The sequence below is a fragment of the Neovison vison genome, chromosome 8, assembly GCF_020171115.1.
Source record: "Neovison vison isolate M4711 chromosome 8, ASM_NN_V1, whole genome shotgun sequence".
NCBI lineage: Eukaryota > Metazoa > Chordata > Mammalia > Carnivora > Mustelidae > Neogale > Neogale vison.
The window spans coordinates 14262243-14280756 of NC_058098.1; the positions used below are offsets into that span (position 1 = coordinate 14262243).

General features: G+C 53.0%; 1 protein-coding gene across 2 annotated transcripts in view; it reads right to left on the reverse strand.

Annotated features, from left to right (window-relative positions):
* SLC12A5 (solute carrier family 12 member 5) overlaps positions 1-18514 on the reverse strand; it is a 35287-nt gene that overhangs the window by 11452 nt on the left and 5321 nt on the right. The window contains exons 1-12 of one of the 2 annotated variants that reach the window (XM_044262924.1): positions 16066-16181; positions 10456-10550; positions 10014-10145; positions 9558-9704; positions 8099-8153; positions 7458-7588; positions 5464-5705; positions 4519-4730; positions 2749-2919; positions 2356-2454; positions 2157-2214; positions 87-261 (exon numbers count right to left, since the gene is read on the reverse strand). In XM_044262924.1, the coding sequence (XP_044118859.1) occupies positions 87-261; positions 2157-2214; positions 2356-2454; positions 2749-2919; positions 4519-4730; positions 5464-5705; positions 7458-7588; positions 8099-8153; positions 9558-9704; positions 10014-10145; positions 10456-10550; positions 16066-16117 (1569 nt within the window). In that variant the 5' untranslated portion in view covers positions 16118-16181. Of the gene's footprint in view, positions 1-86; positions 262-2156; positions 2215-2355; positions 2455-2748; positions 2920-4518; positions 4731-5463; positions 5706-7457; positions 7589-8098; positions 8154-9557; positions 9705-10013; positions 10146-10455; positions 10551-16065; positions 16182-18514 lie in introns of those variants that run through there. The other variant, XM_044262923.1, reaches the window with a different exon arrangement.

An 18514-nucleotide genomic window follows, 5' to 3' on the forward strand; every position in this document is an offset into this window, starting at 1 on the left:
GCTCCCTGGGTGGCCTCTCTGGGCAGTGGCTTGGCTGGCTGGTGTAGTGGATGGGCTGTTCTTCCCACACTCCGTCCCTGACTGACCTGCAGGAAGGGCACTATGCCATCCCGGGAGATGGCCTGCAGCAGGCGTGGGGCCCCCGTGAGGCTCTGCAGCCCAGCCCCACAGGTGGAGAAGAAGGATCCAATGACAATGACCCAGGGGGACGGCCAGGCCAGTGTGCCCACCACCAGATTGCCATTCACAGCTTCGCCAAACCTGGAATGAAGGGACAGGAGATTCTGGGTGAGCAATACCTCCTTAATTTCAAGGACATGTCTCCTACACCAGCCTCAGGACTAGCTGTGTGCCCACTGAAGGCCTAAGCTCTAAGGGAGCAAGGCGGAGGGAGGAGACAAAGCTCCTGATACCCTGGACACTTTCTATGTGACCCTAGACAACTCATTTAACCTCTCCTTGCCTCAGCTCCCTCAGTGGTAAAACAGAATGATGATAAACCCATCTCACGTGATTGGTGACCAGATAAAAGGAGATAACACAGGTAAAATGCTCAGCACCGTGCCCAGAACAAGACACTAAGAGTGACCACAGTAAATGGTCAATTGTGTAATATTATGTTAATGTGGCCAAATCTCTTAGCTTGTTAGAACCTGTGCCTCCATCTGAAAAATGGGGTTCCAACCTCATTGTGTGGTCATGGTCGTGTGGTGTGAGCATCAAAGATGAGCAATTTCTAACAATGGCACTATCTTCAGTTGGAAGATGTCTCCTAGGTCAGTAAAGAGAGCCCTGTGACTGGAGTGTGGAACCAGAGGTTATGCTCAAATGGGCCATTGCTGAAGGACTACGAGAATCAAATGAAGGGTTTTACTGGATGACTTGCTGAATCCCTTGCGATCCTGTGGGAGGTCTATGATTAAATGAAGTAAGTGTTGATTAAGTTGCCCTCAAAAGTGAATAAGTGTAATATATGCAAATTGTCCATTTGGCCAGGTCACTCCCTTGTTAAAACCTGTCAGGGTGCCTGCAGTTTTCTATAAAATAAAGCTCTAATGTCCTGGTACCAAAAATCAGGCTTCCAGGACTGGCTCCAGCCTCATGTTCCCATTCCCCCAGCCCTTACAGAAGCCAGGACAGCACCATGGAAACTGACTTCTGTGACAAGACCTCCTACTTCACCCTGCTGGTGGCGCATGCCCACACCCTTCAAAAGTGTATGTTCCAGAAGCTCTGAATTGCTTATAGCTACAGGCACCCACGTGCATGTGCACACACACACACACACACACACACACACACAGAGTGCTGTTTCTCTTCTCTACCTTTGTTCATGCTATTTCCACCACCTAGAATGCCCTTCTCACGCCTAGTCACCTAAATAATCTCTACACAACATTTAAAGTAAAGAGGATATGGGGATGCCTGGGTGGCTCAGTCGTTAAGCGTCTGCCTTCAGCTCAGGTCATGATCCCAGGGTCCTGGGATCGAGTCCTGCATCGGGTTCCCTGCTCGGCGGGGGAGCCTGCTTCCTCCCTCTCCCACTCTCCCTGCTAGTGTTTCCTCTCTCACCGCTTCTCTCTCTCTCTCTCTCAAATAAATAAAATCCTTTTTAAAAAACCAAATAAATAAATAAATAGAGGATAAATGAGAAAGCATGCATAAGGCACTTCCAGCATCACCTCCTCCTCTCCAGCCCCCTGGGGACTGGGCTGCTGTGTCCTGTGCACAATCAGAGCACTTGTACTTTACTTTATCCCACTCTTGCCACCCTGCATTCCAAGTCTGTTGTTGAGCATGGTTACCAGCCCCCAAAGAGCTCCCTCAGGACAAAAAGTATGTATTTATCTTTATTCCCCCACAGAACTCTGGATAACAGCCAACACATAGACATCTAGGAAATGTTAAATGAGTTAATAGATTTTAAAGAGGGGGGGAAGTAGTATTATCCTTGAGAGAGAGAGAGAGAGACACCATTCAAGCTTCTTGAGCAAGATAAAATATAATATAAGGTAAGTTTGTAAGCAACCCTGTGAGATCTCCCTCCCACAATTCCCCTTGCACAGGCTCAGCACTCTGTGCTGTGTCTGTTTCCCAGAATTTAGTCCCCTATACCCACCACCCAGGACAGAATCAGCCCTGATTCCCTTACTTACTTGTCCCGCAGGACGACCCCCTCAATGCAGGCCCCAAACAGAACAACGGAGCTGATATCTGTAGTAGAGGATGAAGGAGAATCTCCAGGGTGACATTCCCCTTTCTCTTCCCAAGCTAGCTGGGTGAAGCAGCAGCTGAAGCTGCCTTCCCCCCAGGCCTCCCCGCCCAGGGTGCTCCCAGCCCGGCAGTGCAGGATACAGACAGCAGAGGTGGTGGCAATGGCCAGGATAGTGCCAGTGGGAATTGACTTCTGGGCATCCCGTAGGTCCCCAGAGCGGTTAGAACCAGCCATGATCCCTGTGAACAGAGGAACAGCTAGGACAGGGTCCACAGGAGGCCAAACAGAATAAGAAGAAAGGACACCAACCCCGGAGTCAGGTAGCCTGGGATCTAGTCCTGGCATACCAACTGGTGTTGAGACCTTGGCCATAGTCTTTGGCTTCTCCTGGCCTTAATTCCCTCATCTGTGCAATGGGAACTGGATTGTTGGCTCCTGCCCATGTGATGAGATTGTAGGACTAAGAAATTTCTCACATCATTATTGACTCTCTCCACCCATCAGTCCCAGGAGTCTTCTGAGCTCCCCTTCACCTGTGACTGAGGGGAAGTAGATGCCAACCAGCAGGGTGAAGTAGGAGGTCATATCGCTGAAGACATAAGGATGGTCCATGTCGACAGGGGTGCCCTCCGCCAGGCCCACCGAAGGCATCCCACGTCTCTCCACAATCACCCCTTTAGTCAGGTAGGAGCTCCAGAGGTTCTCTGTGGGGGGAGAGAGGATGCTCAGGAGGAAGACCAGAAGTCAGTGTGTTAGAGTTCTAGGGCCAGGACGTGGGGTGGGCAAAAAGGAAGGATCAGTGTCAACCACTTCTCACTTCCCTGGGGTCTTGGCTCTATTTTATTTCCACCAACATTTCCTAAGCTCCTGCTTTGGGCCAGGCCATGTCCAGAGGCTTTGCACATGAATCAGATCTAGTCCTTTCCCTCAAATAGTCCTGTCTAGTGGGGTAAAAAAATCATATAAAGAGCTCTCTCAGGCTGATTCATTATGTCAGCACCCAGCCACCTCAAACCAGCTCCTTTTTTGTGCCTCTTGTCTCAACAAATGGCACCACTACCATCAATTCAGACAGTTTTATGTTGCCCTCAGCTGCTCCCCTGCCCATTTCCACTTCAAAACCATCTCCGACTTCTGCCCACTATTCCTTTTAAATATTTCTCAAATATGCCCCTTCTCTCTATTCCAGGGTTCCCCCACTTCTGCACTACTGACATTTTGGACCAAAATGTCATGGAGAGCTATCCTACAGCACTGTAGAATGTTTAGCAAAATCCTGGTTTTTATGCATTAGATGCCAGTAACAAGCATCGAGTTGTGATAGCCAAAAATGTCCCCAGACATTGCTACATGTCTTCTGGGGGACAAAACAGTCATAGGGAAGAACTGCTGCTCCGCGCCCACTGACATCACTCCATCACTCTAGATTAGAAAACCATCATCTCTCCCCTGGATTCAGCATCACCCTCTTCCTGGACTCCCTGCCACTGTTCTCTCTCCCTTTTACCTTATCCATATTAACAACCAGAATGAACCTTTAGAAATGATGAGCTGACCAAGTTCTTCTCTTATCTGAACCCCTTTGGTGGCTCCTCATTGTCCTTAGGACGTGGTTCAAACACTTCAACATGGCTTCCAAGGCCTGCCACAATCTGGCTTATGCCAGCCTCTCCAACATCATTTCTTGCCCCTCCTTCCTTTGCACTTTATGCCCCAGTCATACCAAATTATTTGTGGTTGGAAGGACACAATATGCTCTTCTCTGTCTGCATGCTCTCAGGCAAGCTGTTCTTCTCCCTTAATTCCTTTATTCCCCTAATATAACTCAAAATCTCTTATTTTTCCCTCAAAACTCTTCTAAGATGAGTCTAGGAAGGCTTGTCTTGCCACCTTGTACACATGACTGCTCCCTCCGCTGTGAGGTCTTTGTTCATTGAATGCACATCTACTCAAATTGCAATTTATTTGCTAATACATCTGTGTCTGCTATTAGACTCCTTGAAGCCAAGGACTGTGACTTATTTACGCTGTATTCCTGGTGCTTAGCACAGTTCTACAAACTAAGAAAATGCTTAGTGGATAGCTGTTAAACTGATGACTTTCTTTGCTACTAGGTGGTAAGATATTTGAAGGCTCCCTGATATTCCTCCATGATACAAAGGACAGAACATGGACCAGAGTAGGTGCTCAATTAAAACTGATTGAATTTAAGTGAATCCCAAGGAGAATTCCTTAATCCTGACCGTTTAACCCACAATCCCTGTAGTGTTTCCTGGACACCAGCCCTCTTCCCTCCCCCAGACCTTTGATGAGGCCACTGGCGGCGCCAGGGATGCCCTGGATCTCCGTGACATTGTTTCGGGTGAAGTACTCATCACAGGTGGCGTTGAGGAAACGGGAGGAACAGAAAAGGCCCCAGAGCCTTGTGGTCACCGTCTCATTTCCTTCCCAAGCCAGCTTGGCACAGACATCAAAGCCATGGCGAGACAGTGTGCGGTTCCCCAGGAGGCAGATCCTAGGGAGAGAAACAAGGGAGGAAGACGGGGGAAGGACATAACCTTGTCTTGACTTCACAATAGAACCACTGGGGGAGCTCTAAAAAACACAGATCCCAGGGCCCCATATCCAGAGATTCTTATTTAGTTGGGATGGAGCCCAGAATCAGTGTTTTTTCAAAGATCCCCCAAACGATTTTAATATGCAGCCACCGCCAAGAAGCACCGTTTTAGTGCAACGCTGTGTTTCAGCACCATGGACAACAGCCTCCGTGCGTCATCCTGGCAGTGACATGTAAGGGAATCTGTCCTTAAGAAAGAGGCACAGCCCACAGACATCTGAGCCCCTAGACCCTCTCTTCTGTGACCTTCCCATGATAGAAAAGGTGTCCAACACTAATAAGTTGTCCTATTCCAGGAATTTGTCCCCATCCAGGCAATGCTCCCTTAACATAGAGAGTCATCCCTTCAGAAATCGTCCCACTTGGTTCTTCCTAAGCCCACCCCACCCGCAAGTAGTTGACCCTCACAGGGGAAACTCTGCCCACCTGCAGAACATATTACCCCACCCTGCAGAGATTCCCCCCAAACCAGGAGAGCTTTTCGCTCCAAAGGGAGGTTGCTCTGAATCCACAATCACTCAGATTCTGAGAGATGAGGAGAGGGAGGTGGGCAGGGGCTGGCACTACAGACCCAGAAACTGAGCCAGGGAGGAGGAAGACAATGCCTTAGGCTCAGAGCAAAAGCACTTACGGGAAGTTGGGGGGGTCGAAGGCAGATTTGATGACCCCAGCATAGATGGCCAGGATGGAGAGGATGACACAACCCAGGAAGACAAGGGCAAATTTGTTGACATACTTGACGCCCACAAAGACCACAGTGGCCATGCAAGTGAGCACACAGGTGCCATACACACGCATATTGTTCAGCATGGCTGCTGCCTCCCCGCTGGCATCTTCTGCCTTAAAAATGGCCATAGCTGGGAAGAGGTAAGCCTGCAGAAGAGGGCCAAGGAGGTCAGGTGAGTGACACAGCAAGAATCACCCCCAAGGATATAACCCAAAGTGCAGAAAGACACTTTGGGAAAAAAAAAATGCTCATCACGGCATATTTACAGTAGCGTAAGACTGGAAATGACATCCACTGATAGGAGGAGATGTGATCATCTGTATTCTTTCTGCACATGTGTATCTTCTAAAATTCCCATACCAAATATTAATATGTTGCTATTCTTAGAAAAGTTATTTTCATATATAAATGATATTTACAAAGGGAGCTTCTAATTATTTAGGGAAACCCATACAGATCTATTTTACAAAGACAAAATACAATATCATGTTGTAAAACAAACCAAAAAAAATAGAAGGAAATACACCAAAATGTTAATGATGATTTTGTTCGGGCAATTATTATTTCCCTTTTTATGTTCTCTGATATATTGGCAGTTTTACCCAATGGGCTGAACTGTTTTTATAATAATTTTTAAATTATTTAATTTTTTAAGTCATGGAGGTCTATTATTATCCTCTCAGAATGTGGCTTTTTGGGTCTTCTATTCACCATCCATCCTCCCTGTCCCCAGACTCCTCCATTCTGCCCCCAAACCAGACGCTGCATCTTTTAGTTTCCGTTCTCTAAGACAGTGCGATAAAGTGGAAAAGCACTGGCTTTGGGGTCAGAAGGGCACAGCTCCATATCCCTTCCACATGTTCCTTAAAATTCCTAAACTCTGCTTTCCTCATCTGTAAAATGGGGACATTATCTAACTCATGGAACAGTTGTTAGGACAAACTAAAATGATAAATTGCAGGCCAAGGAGCCTGGATATGGTAGGAGCTTGGACAATGTCAGCCCCACTTTCTGTGTACCAGGCAACCCTCCTTATCTCCCACAGAGGGGCCCGAAGAGCCAAGACCCACATCGGCAGCCTCCCCTTCAAATACTGACCAGCAACCTGACTTCTCATCAGGCGCTACTCCTAACAGGTCTATTTACTTGGCTCCCTCACATCCTTCTTCTCTTTCACAGCCTACTGGTCACCAGCCCGGGACAGTGAACACGCACTGGGAAGCCAGCACAGTCCCAGGCACGTGACAGGCAACCGAGATGCAGCTATTGTGTGACATTAGTTTTTTTTTATTATTATTATTTCTACCACGATTTTACTCTTATTGACCCACCTCTACTACTTAGTAGCTGAGTGACCTTGAGCAAGTCATCACCTCTCTGAGCTTCTCATTTGTAAAATGGGCATAATAATACTGAATCCTCATGAGGATTCAAGAAAATGACTGTAAAGCGATTGGAACTCTGCTGAGAGCACAGTGGGTGCCCGATGAACGGCAGCTGTTCGGTTACGTAATTACTGTATCTTGTCTCCCCAACTAGACTGTGAATTCTTGAAAGACAGAACCACAGGGGCACCTGGGTGGCTCAGTGGGTTAAGCTTCTGCCTTTGGCTCAGGTCATGGTCTCAGGGTCCTAGGATTGAGCCCTGCATCAGGCTCTCTGCTCGGTGGGGAGCCTGCTTCCCCCTCCCTCTCTGCCTGCCTCTCTGCCTACTCATGATCTCTCTCTCTCTGTGTCAAATAAATAAATAAAATCTTTAAAAAAAAAAAACAGAACCACATCTAATTTCCTTTTGGCCTCACTGAGGGGCTTGGACCTCTCCCTAGGGGGTGTCCAGGGAGCATTAGTAAACTGACTGACAGCCTGGAACTCCACACCCTCTCCTCGACCCCTCTCACCAGCAGGATTTCAATGGTGCCCAGGATGTACATGGCCCCGGCGAAGGTAGTGCCCAGGTAGAAGCAGAGGCCCACGGCGCCCCCAAACTCTGGGCCCAGAGACCTGGAAATCATGTAGTAGGAGCCGCCAGCTGCAGAAAGAACCTGGTGTCAGCAAGTCGTTCGAGGGAAGCTGGGCTGCCGTTAGGGGTGAGAGAGCTCAGGGACAGAGGTGAGAAAGGAGTTGTTCTGGGCCTCACGCCTTACAGGCTGCAGCCCTAGGAGCCCAGTCCCCCTAGGACTGGTGGGAGACTAAGCCAGCCACTCTGAGTGGATTTTGCTGCACTAATTACCATGTAGCTAATTACCCCTCTAAGGAGGTCATGGCTCAGAAAAATAGGATGACAGAGAGGAGGGTCTCAGGCAAAGGGAAATATGGCATTGCCCTGTTCAACTCCATAAACAGCTTCCCTACCTTCCCCTTAATACCACCGCCCCCCTGTACCCCACCAGAATCACAACCCAGCCCCCAGGTTAGCAGTATTGTCTCTCTTGGTCCTGAAGGCCCATAAACCCCATAGCCCTGCCTCTCCTTCCAACCATCCAGGCCGCCCTCCAAAACATCCAGACCCCTTCCCCCTCCAAGAAACCCCATCACATACCAGGTACAACTCCATTGGTTGCAATGGCACTCATGGAGATGGCCGTGAGCATTGTCTGTCGGGAGAGAGATCATCAGAGTGGCAGCTGGGGCAGGGGCCTCGATGCCCTGGGTAAAGGCCAAACCTTATACCCCATAAACACCTGCCAAACCCACAAGTCCTTGCTGAGCTTCTCCCTGGTCGTGTTCCAACTTCTACTCCTGCCAAGTCCTTCTTGTCAAGAAAACCTCTTATTCACCAAGCACACGGAAGCATCACAAGCTACATGTGCTCATCAGAGAGCTCTGGAAATCCCAGTTTGGCCTCTGACCAGCTGTCTGACCTGGGACAAGTCCCTTCACTTCTCTAAGCCTCAGTGTCTTTATCGATAAAATAGGCGTGCTGTCTTCCTACCTAAAGGCACACGCTGAATCTGATCCTCAGCAGATGTGGGACAAACCCAGACCGAGGGACGTTTTATAGACTAACTGATCCGTGCTCTTCCAGAGTGGAAAGACAAAGAAGGAAGCGCTGCTCCAGATTAATGGAGGCTAAAACGAGCTCATAAATGAATACAAACATGATCTTGAGTTTCCTCCAGTTACGGAGGACATGATTGGGACAACTGGCAAAATCTGAATGAGGCCTGCTGCTAAACCATGATTAAGGGGTCACTATTAAGACATCGTTAATGTCTCAATGTTAGTTGCCTGGGTTTGATCATCGCACTGTGGTTATGTAAGGGGATGTCCTCGTTTTTAGTAAACACACACTGAAGGATTTGGGATAAAGAGGCATCATGTCTGCAACTTGCTCTCAAATTCAAGGGGAAAACGGTACTTAGAGAAGGGAATAAAAACGATAATAGGTTAATGTCTGTTCTATTCTCGCAAATTTTCTGCATGTCTGAAATTCCGTCAAAATAAAAGTTAAAAAGAAGTAAAATAGGGGTACTAGTGTCAGTCATGGCTACCACACACGCAGAGGTGGCTCTCGAATCACGTGCGAGGAAATGGAAACATGGCGAGAAGGAGGTGTTCGGTGAATATTTGATATTTTAGGGAGGATGGAAAGGATCCTGTTACAAAGCTGTCTGTGACCCACGCTGCCATTTTTTGTGAGCCCGGGGCCGACCACAATGTTAACGACTGCGGTTTTCAAGGCTCCAGGTTAGAAGGATTTGATTTCCTTCACTACGCCTCTTTTTCATCAATGAATCTGCATTACTTGTGTAATTATACACACACTCACTCACACACACACCCAAACACAGATCCAGGTGAAACCTGGTTAGCGGCCATCGGGGAGCAGCCTGTGAGATGCAGGAAGGACCAGTCAGACCTAATTTACTCTCAAAGCTCATACGCAGTGGTTCCTATAAAAAGCTCAGGTCTCATGCTTCCCCGCCTCCCTCCCCCCCACCCCAGGTTCCTGCTCTGGCCCAGCGGTCCCGGGGCGGGGAGGGGAAGGCATCACTCACACAAGAGCAGCAGATGAAGACCATGCAGAAGGCCTCCATGATGCCCGCGATGCCCACCACCCACGTGAGTCGCAGGAAGAGGATGACGCCAAAGATGTTTTGCAGGCACGGCAGGTACACGCCCATGAAGGTGCCCATGCGTGGGGCCTGCCGAGGAGGCCAGTGTCAGTTCCGGCAGCCGCTAATCACCTCCAACACCCCAGACCCACTCCTTCTCCCCTTTCTCCACCCCCATCCCTTCATCCCTCTTCCCTCTGGTGCTCAACCCCTCCCCCTCTCCCCTCCTTCTTTTATCTCTACCCCTCATCCCCCAACCCCTCCTCACCCTCTGCCCCCTAACTCCTAGCTCTCTGCCTCCATCACCCACCCCTTCAGTGGACACTCTTTTGTTCTCCCCATCCTCTCTCCCACCCACCCCTCCTTCCTCCCTCATCCTTTTTTCCCCAAGGCCCTCACCTGCACTGGCTTCTTTTTTCCACCCTCATTATTTTCTGCTTCTTCATGCTCCCTACTTCCCTGGGGCAGGTTGGTGTAGTTGGCCAGGCCACTGAGCAGGGAGGACACCATGGGGCTGGTGTCCATCTCCTCCTGTGGAGGGAGGAGGGCAGTGTTAAGACACAAGGTCCTAGGGAAGGGACAGGCGGGCTACATGGTAAGAGGCCGGGAGAGATGGGGTCAAGGATATCGAACCATGGGGGGCTGGATGACACGGGGAAAGAGGAGGAACAAGCATGGAAAACGGAAAGACATGGCAGGATAAGGAGAGGGAGCAGCAGGGGAAGGAGAATAAGGTGGGCGTGAGGAGGGCATGGAGAGGAGGACACCTCCTGAGGGAGGGAGGGATGGCCGATGAACAGGGAAATGAAAATGGGGAGGGGGGCGCGCCCCAGCAACCCACCTCAAACAGGGCCATGTTCTTGCCATCGTACTCCCTTCCCTTCTCTGTGTCAGTGCTGTTGATGAAGGGGCTGCTCTCCTTGGGGTTGCCATCACCTGAGAAGGCAGAGGAGCCAGGGGTCTGGCGTCAGCTGGTTGTCCTCCCTCTGACCATGCATCCAGCTGCGGGGCTACTTGAACTCTCTGAACCTCCCTTTAACGGAGCTAATGGTATCCCGCCGAGCTGTTTCAGCGGACAGCACGTACAAAGAGCCCAGTTTTTAATGAACATGTGAGTGCTTCCTTGCTCTTGGGGGTCCTTCTCCATTCACCAGGACACCCTAGATTCTCCTGGTTCCCCTCCTTGACCATACCTGGGACCTTGCTGGTGTTCTGGGATGGAAGCATGCTCTTTCCCAGAGGCAAAGATAGAGAACACTACAGCCGGAGGCCCAAAGGAAACTCCACCTCTTGGAGAAGTGACCCATTTGGCATCTTCTGTGCTCCTCATGTATCTCCCGTCAACACATATTCACTGGCTCTCTCCCATGTGCCAATACGGGTGTGGGGAGGGAGGGGGAAGTAAACACAGACCAAGACACCGTCCCTGCCACACGGAACCCACAGGCAGGAGAGATAAACTAGGATGCAGGAATTTCCAACCCAGAGTGGTAAATTCTGTCATAGAAGATGAACAAGGGACTGTGGGAATACAGGAGAGGCATTCAGCCCATCCTGGGAGGTCACGGAAGGCTTCCCAGAGGAAGTGACGAGGAGGCTGAGAACTGAAGGATGAGTAAGAGCTAGACCGGGAGGGAGGCGGGAGGTTGTTCCAGCACAGAGAACAGCATGTTCGCTGGCTGAGAGGGGAGAGTGAACAGAGTGGGTCAGAGATGCTGACAGAAGTTTGGTCTGGCTTGAGTCTGACGAAGGGGCATGGAGAGAGGGGCTGAAACATGGAGACTGGCCTATGAAGAGATGAGCCTCCAGAAGTGTGGGCTGGGTCCTTAAATGATTAGCAGACCACGTTAAAGATTTGGGCCTTCATCCAGAGGACAATGAGAAATCATTGAAGAGTTTCAGGCAAAAAAGTGCCATGAAGGGAGCTGTGTTTTAGAGCAACCACTCTGGCCTTTAGATGAAGAAACACAGATGCTGGTTTGAGACTTTCAGCAATCCAGGCAAGGGCTGATGAGGACCCAGACCAGAGCAATGCAGGGCAAAGGGCAGACTCAAGAATTACTGGCGCATATTTCTATGCCAGATGTTTGGGGATGTGGGAAGGGGGAATCAAGGAAAATGCCTGGGTTTCTAGCATAGGTTAATGGGTGGGTGATGGCGCTATTTAGTTAACAGGGGCAGAGAAGAGACGGAGGGTGGGGAAGATGCTGAATTCAATCGACGGTAGGGCAGAATAGGACACTCAAGCAAATAAGTCCAGAAGCCACGTGGATATACAGAGTCTGGCACCCACGAAAGAGGTTGGGCCGAGAAAAGATGATGGTAACCCATGAGAATATGTGGAGGAAGTGTGTGAAACCAGGTATCTGGCTGAGATCACCCAAGGAGAAAAGCTCTTGGACACCTAGGAGAGGTCCTTTCAAAGAGATGTAGGAGACCCCCACAGGCACTTAACCTTGGCTTCAGCCAGCACCCTTTCTCACTTCTAGGGCTGAATCCCAGTAGCAGACATCTCTCTAGACCCTGGGGAGACTCTCCAATAAATAAATCCCGAATGACGTTGAGGCCCTATGTATTCTGAATTTCCGGTCCCCTCATCTCCTGTCATGTCTCTCTCCACCTCCACCTTCCCAAATCCTTCCCCATCCTTCTTCCTACCTCCTGGAAACCTTCCTTAGTCACCCAGCAGGGGTCCATCCCTAGAGCACAACCTGTTACAAATCCAATCTCAGCCTGACTCAAAGTGGTGGAAAAGGGAAGAGATGCCTCACCGAACCAAGGGACAACTTCTCCTGCCCCCACCTCCACCTCATCCATCAGGCAGGGACTCCTGATTCCCAAACGGGGTGGGGGGGACCATCACCTCTTCCTTCTTACATATGAGTTTCTGGAAATGACAGACCTTTCCCACAGTGAGAACCTAGCACATAATAAATGCCGGGGGGTGGGGGGGAGGAGTCTTCGGAGGTAAATTCCCCCAGGCTCCCTTCCTAACCCCCAGGGTCAGAAGAGCTGTCAGGGGCCAGAGAACATGAGAAATGAAAAAAGAGAAGTGGGTTCCTCCTCCTTTTAAAATGCTGACAAGATGTTTCAGATTCTAACCACATTATGGAGGGTACAAGAGGGTTTGAGGCCAATGAGAGCAAATTTCTTGATGGTTAAGGAAAAGCGTTGGGGTCAAGATTTAGGCTCCAGTCCCAGTTTTCTAGGCTGTGTCAACATATTGGGCAAGTCGCTTAAACTCTCTAAGCCTCAGTTTCCTCTTTTGCAAAGGGATAATAATTGTACTTAACTCACAGGGCTGTCCTGAGGATTAGGGGAAATAATGCGTATTGGGTGTGCCTGGCACATAAACGGAACTATTGGGGCTATTATGAGTACGATTATTATTCATGTATCTGGTGCTCCATCCAGACCGGGGTCCCCATCCCATGCCTCCCCAAGCCCCAAGATTTAACTCCCCTGTGGGTCTGGGTCCCTCTCCCGGCGGCGTCGCTCAGGGGCCAGAACAGCAGGACACGAGAGCCCCTCCTCTCCTCTCTGCCTTTCACGCCCCCTCCCAAGCCCCTCCTTCCTCAAGGGGTCCCGGGGCCCGTGCTGGGCGGCAAGGCGGGCGTCCTGGCCCGAGATCCGGCTACTAGGCAGCCCCGCGCCGGTCTCCATGGCGACCGCGCGGGCAGAGAGCGCAGCGCCGAGCCGAGGCGGCCACGCGCCCGCAGCCGCTTATGTAACGCGACGCGCAGCGCGGAGCCAGGCTCGGGGCCGGATCCCAGCTAGGAGAGAAGGGCCGGGGAGAGGACGGCTCGATAGGCTAGTCCTGGGTCCCGCCCTTCCACCCGCCATCTGGACGGGACACCAGGCCGCGGGCCGCGTCTGCCGCGGGCTGATTTCATCCCCTCCTTGGAACGGCGGGCGCACTGGTTGCGGGGAGAGGGGCGAGCTTCAGGAGTTCTCAAAGGAGCCAGGGGAATTCGCCCTGAATCCTCAGAGCCAGGACGCAGGCTCATGGGTAGCGGCGAGTGGCGCGCGCGCGAGAGGCAGGGCCAGACTGAGGCTGAGCCCTCTCCGCCTGGCCCCCGCCCCGGCCCCCGCCCCCTGGGAGCTCTCAGCCCGAATCGGCTTTCAATTAAGCTGCGGCGGCCAGAGCTCCAGGGGAGGAAACGGACGAGCGGCGCGGGCTAAGGATCCTCCCCCAGGGGCCTCGGACCAGGCCTGGGGGAATCCCCAAGCCAGATCGGGGAAGTGGGGGAAGGCGTCAGACCCCAAGGGGATAGGAGTCTTCTTTAGTCCAGAGGATTCTTCTTTAGTCCAGAGGAGCCCTCTTACTCCTCGGGATAGTACCACCTCCCTGAGGTCAGTACCCAGGTCTTCACCTACATCCCCAAGAACCTAAGATCAGAGATGGCAGAGGCTCTTGGTCTGATAGACCCTCTTCCCTCAAGCCCAGCAGGTGCTTAGGTCCCCTACGACCATCTTGGGGCATCGCTGGGAGTCTGCCTCTCCCTGGGAAACCAAACATCCGACCCAGGTCCTGGCCACTCTAGTTCCAGGTCCTGGACCCTACACAGAGAGAGAAGGTCTGCAGACAGACCCTCTACACTGAGTCTAGAAACTAATGGGGAGTGGGTAGAACCAAAGGGAGTTCCTGTTCCACTCCTGTTCCACACACATAAATGCCTCTTTTCTAGCCCTCCTGAGACCCCATGGAAACCCCAAGACCCAGAAATGCAAAAACCTAGGGGTAGAGAAAGCAGGGGCTGGGGGATTGGACAATACTCTGTGCGGGAGGAGGGGCAGAGATTATCTCTCCGGCTGAGCCCCTGTCCTCAGACTGAAGGCATCTGAAGGGGATCCCAGATGGCAATGACCCCCCACACACACACACACAACTCGTCCCCTGGGCACCGCATCGGGGTACCTGGATCTGCCGCAGACTCGACTTTGCCAAACCCTCTTCCCCCATAGCCTAAGCCTCCCTGTTGGGGAGGGGGGCTGCTGTTGGATAAGGCAACCCCCAGGTCACCGGAGAGATGGATGAGCTAGCTGGCCAGCCAGTGGCTCCAACCTCTGTATACCACTCAACTTCAGGGAGGAAAGGGGGGTCTTAGACAAAGAATTGGGGAACCTGGTGTCCACAGCTTTCCCAAGCGGCCACTTGGCTCTGACTTGGATCCAAGATCCAGAACACTTCAAGTCTAGGCTCCCAGTCCCTGGAAGACCCCGCTCTTTCAGTCCTTGGGTCTCTTTGGCCATCCCCCGGGGAGGTCTGCAAGAGTCTCAGCTCAGAGGGTCAAGCAATGCCCAGGGGAGCGTTTGAAGACTCGGAGCGCAGACAGCCGGAGCGGGAGGCGCGCTAGTGCGCAAGGGACGCAGCGCCGCTGGAGGGTGGGGGGTGGGGGCGGCTGACAGCCGTGATGGATGGCTGAGACCGCTGGGGGGCGGCGGGGGGCCTGGGAGCCCGAGGGGGTGGCTGGCCCCAAAGACCTCGAAGCAGGGAAACCGGAGGAGGAGGGCGGCGGAAAGCAAGAGCAGCGAAAGGACTTGCTTCAAGCCCCTGGGCTCCTAGCGAGTCTCCGCACCCACCGCAGCGCGTCCGCAGTGTCCGCGCCGCGGCGCCGGGGATTCAGCTGCTGGGACCCCATTCCTGAGGCCTCACTGGGAAAGCTAGCAGAGCTGACTAGAAAGGCTCCCCCTTCCCCCGCCCTGGAAACCTCACTGTCATCCCAGGGTGCCGAGAGGAAGGGGAAAGAGGGAAGAAAGGGTGATCTTGCTTCCCGTCCTGAATAGGAACCCATGGGTACGCGAGAGGGAGAGGGAGATTCCGCAAAGTAGAGCCGAAAATCTCCGGAGGAGGTACGCTTCAGTCTGAGGTCGGACCTCGGGCAGCTTTGGGGGAGGGGGCCAGGATTGCACCAAGTGTCCCCTTAAGGAGACACCGCAGCCCGGACAGGGGCTGTCATATGGCTTCAACCCCCCATGGGCACCTTCCCCCCACCTTTCAGCTGGAAGTCTCAGAGCGAGGGACTGCAGCAGACTGCACCCCCCACCCCTCCCCGCGCCGCCGGTCAACGCTCTGCGCCAGGACGCCGGGGTCCCTTCTTGGGGAAGGAACCCTCCACCCGCCTGTCGAGGTCCACGTCAGCCCATTCTAGCTCTTCCATCCTCTTCCCACAGCCTCCCCCGCTTAGCTAACCCACGTCTGCCCCCGGGCTGTGGGCAACAGCAACACCTCGGGGCCCCCAGCCCTGCCCGGGGCGCGGCGCATTCCAGCACCTCGGACAGCGCCTGGCGCATTCCAATGGAGCTGGGCTCCAGGCCGCCTTGGGCGCCCACCGCCCGGGTCAGTCTCAGCCTCTTCTCTGAAGGAGACGGCCCCCGCTCTGCCTCTAACCCTAGAGCTGCCTCCTCTCCTCGCCGCCCCCTCCCTCGCCACCCCCGGGCCGCTGCTTACCGGGGTTGGCTCCCCCATCGCCGTCCTCGCAGTCCGTCAGGTTGTTTAGCATGGTGGCGGCGCGGCGCCGGGCCCGGGGATGGCTGCTCCGCCTCGCCCGCGCCCCTCTGCCCGCCTTCGCCGCTCTCTCGCTCGCTCTAGCTCTCTCTCGCTCTCCGCTCCACGGAGGAAGAAGCTGCAGTGCCCGCCCGCCCGGCGCACACACACTCGCACACGGACACACGCTCACACCCGCGCGCGCCCCCTCTCAGCGGCGGCGCTGCTCACCTCATCCCGTATGCAGGAGGCGTGAGCCACTGGCGGGGTTTTGGGGGGGAGCGAGAGAGGGAGGAAGAAGAGGAGACGAGGGGCGGGCAGAGCGCTGCTGGAGGCCCCCTCGCACGAAAACCGGGGGCTTGCACGGTGGGATGGAGGGGGTGCTGCGGGGGACCGGGGCCTCGCCTCCCACGAGCAGACGCAGCTCCGCCCGCCCCCCACTCCCCGGCACAGGCGGGGCCGGCACGTGGGCAGGTGCCATCCCGCGCCCTAAAAATAACGGCAGGGAACTAGGTCGCGGCCGCGGGGAGGCGGCCCCGCAGCGGCTGCCTGGCTGGGGGTCTGGGGTGACCCCTAGGGGGAAAGCGAGAAGTACTGAGGCGGCGGGGGTGGGGCGCCATGGGATATTGGTCCCTAGGGAGCCTGTCTGCAAAGCTGGGGAAGCCAGCCCTGAAGAGAAGCGGAAAACCAGACCCTTTCCCAAATCGCTATTCAAGAGGTTGGAAACGGGGGTGGGGGGGGATGTTGAGGCCAGAGCCCTTAACTAAAGCACTGTGCTGCCCCCAGGGGTTCAGGATCACTGGGCTGAACTGTCTGGCTCATCCTGTCTTAAAATGGGAAGAGTGGAACCTGAGGAGTTGCAGTGAACCCTCTCATTGTTCTTGGACTGAGTCCTAGATTTTCACCCCCAAGACAAATCCCAGGAGTCCACAGACAGGGACCCTCTCTGACTGTAGAATGACCCTGGGAAGATGTGGTGAGGAGGAGAGAAGTCACCAGTGAGATTCCAGGGATGGCTGACTCCCCACTGGGGATGGTGCAGCCCTGAGGGAGGGCAGGCTGGTAGGAGGCTGGCCAGGGACAGCGTGGGGGAGGGAGGAATGAGGCCGCCTGTCGGTTTGGGATCAGATTTTCTCCTGGGGCGGGAGTGTCTAATCCCCTAATCCAGGATTGCTTTCTGAGGATTCCAGAGCCAGCATGCTCTCTGTGTCCCTCCCCCTCCCCTGACACCAGTCCTCCAGAAGCTTGATTGTCCTGGGACCTCTCTGGGAGAACCCCTAGAATCCAGACTTGAGCCAGTGGTGGAGACATCTCAGGAAGAAGCATCGGAGGTTTGGACCCTTTGTGTCTCTGGAATATCTAAACATCCAAGGGTGAGAGCAGGGAAATCCAAGGGGAAAGCATTTTCAGACTCACTCTTAGCCCCCAGCACTGGCCCTCTAAGTTTCAGGAGAGTTCCAGGGCTAGAAAGGATCACATCAATCATTTTATCTAATGGACAACTTTCATCTTACAGATGAAAAAGCTAAGGCCCAAAGAAGAGAAATGACAGCCTTTGGACACACAATGCCAGTGAATGGCAGGATTTGGTCTAGAATCAGTTCACTTTATTCTAGTTTAGGACAGTTCCTCAACATATATTCCTCCAAAATTTTGTCCTGTCTCCAACAGAAGGGAGAAGGATAGAGTCAAACCAAACTGCGGAGCCGTCTCTGATTCTTGGCTACTAAAAGGGGTACAGGGAAAGGTGTGAGATGAGCTCTTTCCCTTTTCCTGTGGCCAGGCTTTGGAGGTGCAGGATTGAAGTGGCCCCTCAGCTTGTAACCAGGGGTAGGTCCAGCAGATCTTCAAGGGTCCTAAAAAGCCATCCACCTGACTAGAGACCCTGTTCTGGGACATGACTTCAGAGCCACCGACAGGATCCGCCACTCAGAGTCCTTGTACACAATTATCAGTGGCTTCAGATCACGTCAATCACAGTCTTTGGCAGCTGACTGGAAAGGGCTTTAGAGGGATCCACCAATAAGGTATCATTGTCACTGGGTTTTTTGGGCGCTGGAAGGACTTGCTAGGATGGAGAGCTAGCTATTCAGACAAGGTATAAGAAGTAGTCGTCTTGGCTTTCCCAGGGAGAAAATATCTCTCTCTCTCTCTCACACACACACACACACACACACACACAAAGTGAGATGAGTTTGGATTGATGACAGGGGTTAAAAGGATAGCAGGTGGATAGACCATGTTCAGGAATTTCTAAGCACTCCACTACCCATACCCTGCACCGTCACCGGCACTAGCAGCAGCATTATGGCTTTCCCTACGCTGTAGGGACAGGTAACAGCAAAATGTGTAGCATGTTTGTCTGAGAAGTGCTGTGAAAGAAATTAAAGGCTGAGATTTTTGTTCAGCAATC